The sequence below is a fragment of the Camponotus floridanus genome, unplaced genomic scaffold, assembly GCF_003227725.1.
Source record: "Camponotus floridanus strain SB8 unplaced genomic scaffold, Cflo_v7.5 scaffold247, whole genome shotgun sequence".
Lineage (NCBI taxonomy): Eukaryota > Metazoa > Arthropoda > Insecta > Hymenoptera > Formicidae > Camponotus > Camponotus floridanus.
In genome coordinates this window covers 68,245-76,997 of record NW_020229378.1, presented here as the reverse complement: position 1 = coordinate 76,997, position 8,753 = coordinate 68,245, and the positions used below count along the sequence as shown (strand labels likewise).

General features: G+C 34.4%; 1 protein-coding gene across 1 annotated transcript; it reads left to right on the top strand.

The window, feature by feature from the left end:
- Positions 1-4,769: 4,769 nt before the first annotated feature.
- LOC112638110 (histone H1-like) lies at positions 4,770-5,536 on the top strand. Its single transcript, XM_025409168.1, is given in 1 exon segment — positions 4,770-5,536. A coding segment is annotated over 1 exon segment (666 nt). The 5' UTR covers positions 4,770-4,858; the 3' UTR covers positions 5,525-5,536.
- The last annotated feature ends 3,217 nt before the right edge of the window (positions 5,537-8,753 follow it).

Below are 8,753 nucleotides of genomic sequence, written 5' to 3'. Positions count from 1 at the left end.
CAGATTCACCAGGCCGCCTCGTCATCTACTAGAAGTCTGGGACGTCCGCATCCGGCGATACACCTCACCAACCGGACCTTGGGCAGTTCCAGGAGCTCTCTCGCCATTGCCACCTTCACCACCTGGCAGATCAACCAAGGCGACGCAGACTGCAGCGGCAAGCCGAGTGCACCGAAGTACTCAGGCCAGTTTCCAGACTCCAACAACAGCGGAGCAGGGTACGCAGTCAGATTCAGACTGGGAGACGGCAACAGCCACTGCAGCCACGCAGACCAAGCCAGCTGCAGAAGTGGATGAGAACAACCGTCCAAGGCGTAAGCTCCGCTACACAAAGACTCTCCCGAGCATTTCTTACAGGAAGCGCCTGTAATTACAAACGACCCTTTTCAGGGCCCCCTGTAAATATTGTAAATACACATAGTTAAATTTTGGACAACGTGTTCTTGAATCTAAGGCGCACCTGACTCACACCGCTTCTCCTGTCTAAGTTACGAACACGCGATTAAGGCGGACACGCAACGAACTTATCGTCATAAACCTATTATATGTGTAAAACTAAAAAAAATAATAATTTCATAGCAGGAATAAGTCAATTCACTGTAAAATTCCCTGAAAATCTAAAATTATCGAATTTCGAGATTTTCTTTATTGTCGATTCAAATTATTAAAAAAGAGAAGATTAAGCAATTCTAATTTAAAGAAGATTGATCAAATCCAATTGTATATTATGTAGTTTAGATTCGATTTTATCAAAATAATGATGTTACTATTTATTATAACGATATTTTTTCCCTCCAATGCACATGAAGAAAAATATAAAAGATTGAAATGTTTTACGATCGACATCAGTCTGCGATCAAATCTTGTCATCATGGCTGCACCAACGTTTGTGAATCTACAAGGATTTATTATCGGGAGAAATTTTGTCGGGAAAGATGTTGCGGTTCTGAGAAAAGAATCCATACTTTCATTATATTTTTACATGTCTCGTACCATGGCACACGCTCACAAAATCTGAGAGATACCAGGTTTTATGGCTGATTAAAAATCATCATGGATTATCGTGGGATGATTTACACGTTTCATATTGGAAATCGAAACGTTTAATTACAACGACAGTGATGAATGCAACGGAGGAGGATGATGCATCACGTATACGTTAAAGGGCACGGAAAACGACAATGGCCGATATACTGGATGATGATGCAAGAAATGATGTTATTCATCGAAACTTTGGATGCAGACTATGAGGCTGTAGTTTCTTTAAATAAGTTAAATGTTAAGAATACTATGCGTTGTGAAAATCATGTAAAAAATTGGGCTTTACAAAATGTATTTAAGATTTATAATTGGTGGTTGAAACATCATGATAATGATTCTTCGAATCCATATTTATAACAAATTGATGATGCAATATATTTTTATCGTCTTTCTTATTTTCTCCTTTCTTTCCTTTTCCTTATCTATGTACGTGCACAGTATCCGTACCTTTCCGTACGTGACACAGCTGCCACAGATATTGATTTCGATACATGGTGTTACATTGTAATACATTTAAATATTTGATAATTGAATATATGTAGTTTTGCCTTTCACATAGCCATTGATTTCCGTTCAATCGTTCATTTCCGTTCGACAATCGTTTATTTCTGTTCGACAGTCGTTCGATAGTCGTTCATTTCCATTCGATAATCGTTCAATTACCGTTCGATAGCCGTTCGATGGTCGTTCATTTCCATTCGATAACCGTTTAATTACCGTTCGATAGCCGTTCGACGATCGTTCAATGCCGTTCGATAGCCGTTCGATGGACGTTCATTTCCATTCGGCGGGTGTTTATTCCCGTTCGATGGGCGTTTGATGATCGTTCGATAGTCGTTCGACAAGTGTTCGATCAAGTTCGATCAGGGTCGACACATTAATATTATATCATGCTAAGTTGCGTGGGAACATGTATACCTTTGTTTTACGACGTGTTTTTGGTAAAGCGATAATGATACGTCCCTATTCTAAAGTTTCGTACCGAGACGATTGTCTGCTCACAAAGTCGCGATATGATGATATTAATATTATATTATACTATGCTAAATTGCATGGGACCGCGCATACTTTTACTTTACGACACGTTTTTGATATGGTGATAATGCCACATTTCTACTATAAAATCTCGTGTCGAGACCTCGTTGCTTCGTCACAAAGTTGCGGACAGTGCACAAGTCGAGAAGAGTGCATAAAAGTTAAAAAAAAAATGGATCATCGTATGAATGTATACCCTCTCTGGAAGCGAACGTTATTTGATATATTATGGATCGTGTTCCTGAAGCTGACCTTCCTGTGGAATGTATTAGATGTGTGAATTAATTCGGCCCATCTGGCGGTCAATTGCTATACTATGTAATTTTCTAACCTCTAATGTCTGCAAAAAGCTTTATGGTTTAGTATTGACATCAGGCAATAATATTGATAAACGTTTGAGTTTGTAACAATTACATCTTGTTTATCTGATTCGAAAACGTCGAAATTCGAGCCCAAAAAGCATCATTTTCAGGAAGTTTTCATTTTCATTTGAAGAAATCAGCTGCTGAAGCTCATCGAATGCTCGTAGAAGCTTACGATGAAATTGCTCCAACGAATGAATGGTTTCGATGTTTCAAAAGTGATGATTTCAGTGTCGATGACAAACCTCGTTCAGGTCAGCCGAAGAAGTTCGAGGACGAGGAATTGCAGGCGCTAATCGATGAAGATTCATGTCAATCGCAACATGGGCTCGCACAATTATTGAATGTTGATCGATCAACAATTTCTGTGCGTTTGGCAGCCATGGGAAAGATTTACAAAGAAGGAAGATGGGTGCCATATGAACTGAAAGAAAGAGACATCGAGAGGCGAAAAGCCATATCTGAAATCTTGCTTGCCAGGCAAAAAAGGAAAGGTTTTTTGCATCGTATTGTGACTAGAGACGAAAAGTGGATATATTTTGATAATCCCAAACGAAGGAAATCCATTTGCGACCTAGGAAAACCATCCACATCGACACCAAAGCGCAATATTCACGGCAAGAAAGTAATGTTCTGTATATGGTGGGACCAGAAGGGTATAGTGCATCATGAGCTATTAAAACAGAGCCAAACCAACACTGCCGAACTTTACCAACAATAATTGATCCGTTTAAACAACGCATTGAAGAATAAGCCGGAATATGCAAAGAGACACGACAAAGTGATCTTCCAGCACGATAACGCTCGGCCACAAAGAAAGATGGATGAAAGAAAGATGTTGGAAAGATTGTGAAGGCCACCTTGGAAGCACTTGGCTGGAACGGTTTAGCTCACCCGCCGTATTCACCAGACATTGCTCCATCCGATTATCACTTGTTCAGATCGATGGCACGCGGGCTTTCGGACCAGCACTTCAACAATTATAAAGAAATAGAGAAATGGCTCAATGAATGGATCGCTTCGAAGGACGAGACGTTTTTTCATTACGGAATACAACTGCCATACAGATGGGATAAAATAATAGCAAACGATGGCAAATACTTTGATTAGTGTACTTTTTCATGTTTTTTCACAGTAGTCTTTTTTTGGAAGAAAAAAACGGACCGAATTAATTCACACACATTAATAGTATAATACACATAAATAATAATAATACACATTAATAAGTAACATTTTTGTGAATATTTTGTGAAAAAATGTGTGTATTTATATTAATTATATTTTTTATATAGTTCCAGGACGAGGTTGAAATTCCAGGCTCCATTAATATTGAACGGAGGCGGACGGTGCGCCGGGCAAGGAGAGAGAATTTCTCATACATGTGGAACGACACCACGTAAAGTCGCCAACGCCAGGTCGAAGATATTTTCGACCTGCGGCGGCTCTTCGGGGAAGAGCCTTACGATGAGATAGAAGAGGAAGAATAGATCCCAGAAGATTTGATTATAGAAGAGGAGCAAGAAAGAGAAGAGGAGGAAAGAGAAAAGGAGGAGGAGAATGAGGAAGAATAGCAGAATGAGGAATGGATTGACAGATGTGTTTTTTCCTTCTTGTAATGTCCGTTTTTCCGCGAGTCGAATATTTTAATTTAATTTTCAGGCGGATAGCCGTCGGTTTCCAGGAATCGCCGGATATATATATATAGCATGAAAATTTTCTGGGACATGATCGTCCCTTTCCCTTCCTCTTCTTTTCTTTAATTATGAGAGTTATAGAAGTGTTGTTTAGATCTAATACAGTATAGTTTTTCTATACTACACCGTTCCTTCTACTGCTACTACATACAATTGTTCACGGAATAAACATAAGTGGGGCTGAATAGCTCAGTGGTAAGAGCAGTCGCCCGGCAAGCGAAAGACTCGGGTTCGATTCCCGATTCAGCGATTTCGCCCCGATATTTTTCCTGTCTACATCTCTTCAGGGGGGTAAAGAGAATGTTATAAAAGTCTCAAACCAAGAGAATCTATAACTTGGCATATACACCAAGTAAAATATATGTATAAATGCCTTGTGCACGTCTTAAAAACCAGTGGGGCTGATAGCTCAGTGGTAAGAGCAGTCGTCCGGCAAGTGAAAGACTCGGGTTCGATTCCCGATTCAGCGATTTCGCCCCGATATTTTTCCTGTCTACATCTCTTCAGGGAGGTAAAGAGAGTGTTATAGAAGTCTCAAACCAAGAGAATCTATAACTTGGCATATACACCAAGTAAAATATATGTATAAATGCCTTGTGCACGTCTTAAAAAAGAAAAAAAAAATTGAACAAACTGACTATTCTGCACTTTGTAGAATCTTGAGACACAGAGAGAAAGAGAGAGAGACACGATCGTTTTGTACGCAAAACTCACTCGTTAAAAAAAATGGAGGACAAAGTTAACACTGGAAACTCCGCCGTCGAGGCCGCCGAGAGCAATCCCGCTCCGGCTAAGAAGACTAACAAGAGCAAGGCTAAACCGCAGGAAAAGAAGGCGACGCGGCCATCGACCTCCGAGATGGTGAGAACAGCCATCAAAGAATTGAAGGATCACAAGGGCTCGTCTCTACAAGCGATTAAGAAGTACATTGTGGCGACTTACAAGGTAGACGGTGAGAAGGTCGCGCCGTTTGTCAGGAGATATTTAAAGGCTGCCGTCTCGTCGGGCGTCGTCGTGCAAACCAAAGGCAAAGGCGCTTCCGGATCCTTCAAATTATCGACGGACACTTTCAAGCCTTAAGCGAAAGTGAAGCGCGCTTCCAAACCGGTGACGAAGAAAGACAAAATCGAAAAGACCACGACGGCGCGAAAACCAGCCGCCACGAAGAAAGCAGCCGCTGCTAAGAAAGTGACCGAGAGCCCGAAGAAACAGCCCGCTCAGAAGAAAACTGTCGCTGCTGCTAAATCTGTCGGAAAGAAGAAGAGTAAGGCTGCCGCAGAGAAGGCACCGTCGAAAGCTAAGAAAGCTGTAAAGGCACCCGCGGCGAAGACCAAGACGCGAAAACCGAAAAAAGCAGCAGCGAAAGCCGTAGTAATTTCTGCAAAAAAATAATTATTCTGCTCGCTACAATTTCATCCTATTTATATATATATATATATATATATATATATATATATATACATATATATAGATTTTAGTTATTGTAATTAGATAATGTATATTTAATATTTTAATATACTAATTTAACACTTATATATATTTTGTATGTTTAAACTGTATATTGTATATTAAATATATTTCTAAAATATATTTAATATCTATTACTGCTAGTTTGGAGCTATGGAACAGTATACCATAGTAGAGTTCATCGATGGATTGCAAATGATACTCTCTTCTTGGATAACCGAAAATAATAAATATGCATATTGGCCTACGTTTACATCAAACGAAAGATTTAGAAAAGCTGTGCAAAAATGTATTTCAAAGATGGACGATTGGCCGCAACATGAAATAAAAAGGATTTTAGCAACTGCAAATAAGTACATACAAAAAGTAAAATAAATAATTACATTAATATACATAAATAATACGTTAATATAGATAATTGTATTCTTATTTTGTTGCTTATTCAATATTCTTCAATATTAAAATAGTATTAAATATAGTATATGTTTGTAGCATAACTTATAGACAATTTTTCCAAAAATATTTTTACAAATTTATAATACTTACACTTTAGAGTATAATTGTTAAAGTAAAATATATAATTAATAAGCAGTTTTTATATTTAAAAATATAAAAATTTTTATTTTTATATTTACTATTTGTTATATATAATTTTATTTTTTTAAGGTACATATGAAAAAGGAATAAACAAATTAAAAAAAGCAGAATTTATATCAGATTTAAATTCTGAAAGTGAAGATAATGATACTTTAAAAAGGAGTAGAAAATATAGAGCCAAGACTGTTATAAGTAGTGAAGAAAGTTTGAGTGAAGAGGAAAAACGTGTTCGTATATCATCGTATCCAAAGGTTCCACACAAAAAAAATCTTGATAAACAGTCGTATGAAAATTCAACAATTAAAATGCCATTGAAAAGTTAGTAAAAAGATGTATAGTGTATATTAATATAGTAAAAAGATTTATAATATATACATTGCAACAATAATTTTACTTATCATTTATATAGATAAAAATGTATCAAAACTGACCGAGTATGAAAATAACAATTCAAATATTAACCTAAACAAAACAAATGTAAAAACATTTTCTTGTTCAATAAATCAAAATACAGGTAATCGATAAAAATATGTATAATAATTTTTACAATAATAATTTTTATAATAATTTTATTTTTAGTATCGCGCTTTCAGTATTTTTATATTTTTAGTATATTCAATAAATTATTATATTTTAGTATTATTAAAATAGTTATAAACTAATTTCATTTTAATATTTAACATTGTTTTTTTATTCTTATATAGGACGTGATTTTAATCAGAATAATATCAAAGAAAAAGAGTTCAGCTCTGTAACTTATGAAACTAGTTCTACAATTTGTAAGTATTAATTTGTATTATTTTGTAATGTAAATTTCCATGTATTCTATCACATTTGTATGTATTATATATATTTTATGTTTTAAAACGTATTTTTTATTATTTTATAATATATATTACTATTTACAGCAACAACAGATTTTCAACGATATGTTGTACGAAAATTATTGGATATAGACTTCAAAATATCAACAGTACATGAGGAACAGAAAAATATAAACACTAAATTAGATAGTATACAAAATCAAATCCAAACTTTTGTATTAGATGATGGAGTGAAAAAGAAAGATGTTGAAGTAGACATGGACTTCTTTCTTACATGGAATTCTTTCCGTTACAAACATTAGAAGAGCGAGAAAAATTTGAACAACAATTAGTTGAGAATAAAATAAATCGTAAAGCATTGGTATGCGTATTTTGAAAAATAATCTTTAAAAATAATTGAATCGAAAAAATTAAACTTATTTATATTTTTAATTTCATTTATAATTATAATTATTTTAAATTTTTTTTTTAAATTTATTATTTATTTAATTTTTAGATTACACAAGTGGCACGAATAGGTGGAACGGATGTTAAATCACTTACATTTAACATCTTACGTAGACTTCTGAGTGATTCAGTTGGAAGTTTATATAGCTACATTGGCGGAAAGAAAAAACGTTCATTTTTCGATTTATATTTACGAAAAATTATATTTGGTAAATACAATTTCTATTTATTATTTATAATATTTAAACTACTCAAATAAGTACTTGAGATATTTTTCTGCACATAAAAAATATTGTTAGCAAATTCAATTATTTTTTAAAGATTATTTAATTACATCAAATTGGATTTTTTTAAATTATTAAATATTTATTTATATATTTATGTATTACTTATTATTTATGTATTACATATTTATGTATTACTGTATTTATTAATGTTTTATCATGTTTTTTACTCATTCTTATAATCTTACTTAGTTTTTTCAGTTCAGAGAATATATTGTATTTTTATTTTTTAATATCTATTTTTAAATATTTTATTAAATATTTTTTTTATTACTATTACCTTTTAACATATATTATAGGTGCTGTACGAATCTATTTTCCTGAGACTACCGAACAGAAGATATCAGAACCAATTAAATCCTGGTTAAGGCATGCAAGTGAGCGTAGCATGAAGAAAAAAAAGTATGCATATTTTTTATAAATTTTATTGAATAATAAAATAATATTATATATTATTTAAAGTTTTAAATTTGCTAAAAAATTTTGCTTAAAAATTCTAGCATGGATAAGAGAGCAGATACAGTTTCTATACAAGAAGATGAAAACCAAGCAGAAGAGATGACTTTAAATGAATTAACTGGTCCAAATATCTAAGAATAACGTCTATGGTCCAGATATTTGAGTCGTTGAAGAAACGATTGCTGGCTTTGAAAAAATTTGATATTTAATACATGATATTTAGCCTATGTTCCAAAATTCACTGCCAGCGCTGAAAATATATAATATACGTAACGTGAACTATAGATTTTCAGCGCTGGCAGTGAATTTTGGAACAGGCCCTTAATACACGCTTGATAACCGAGGTTACGTCCAACATTTCGTCCATCGATGGTGACGATTATATCTTGACAAAAAAGCAAAAGGCAGTAGCTAAACTCGCGCTAATAGTAACCTTACTAGGCAGTAAACTTGGACTGCGATCCGAAATGCGCTCACAGTGCTGAAAGCATCGCTCTGTCTTCGTTTGATATTCGTTGAAATAAAGATAAAAAATGATGCTTA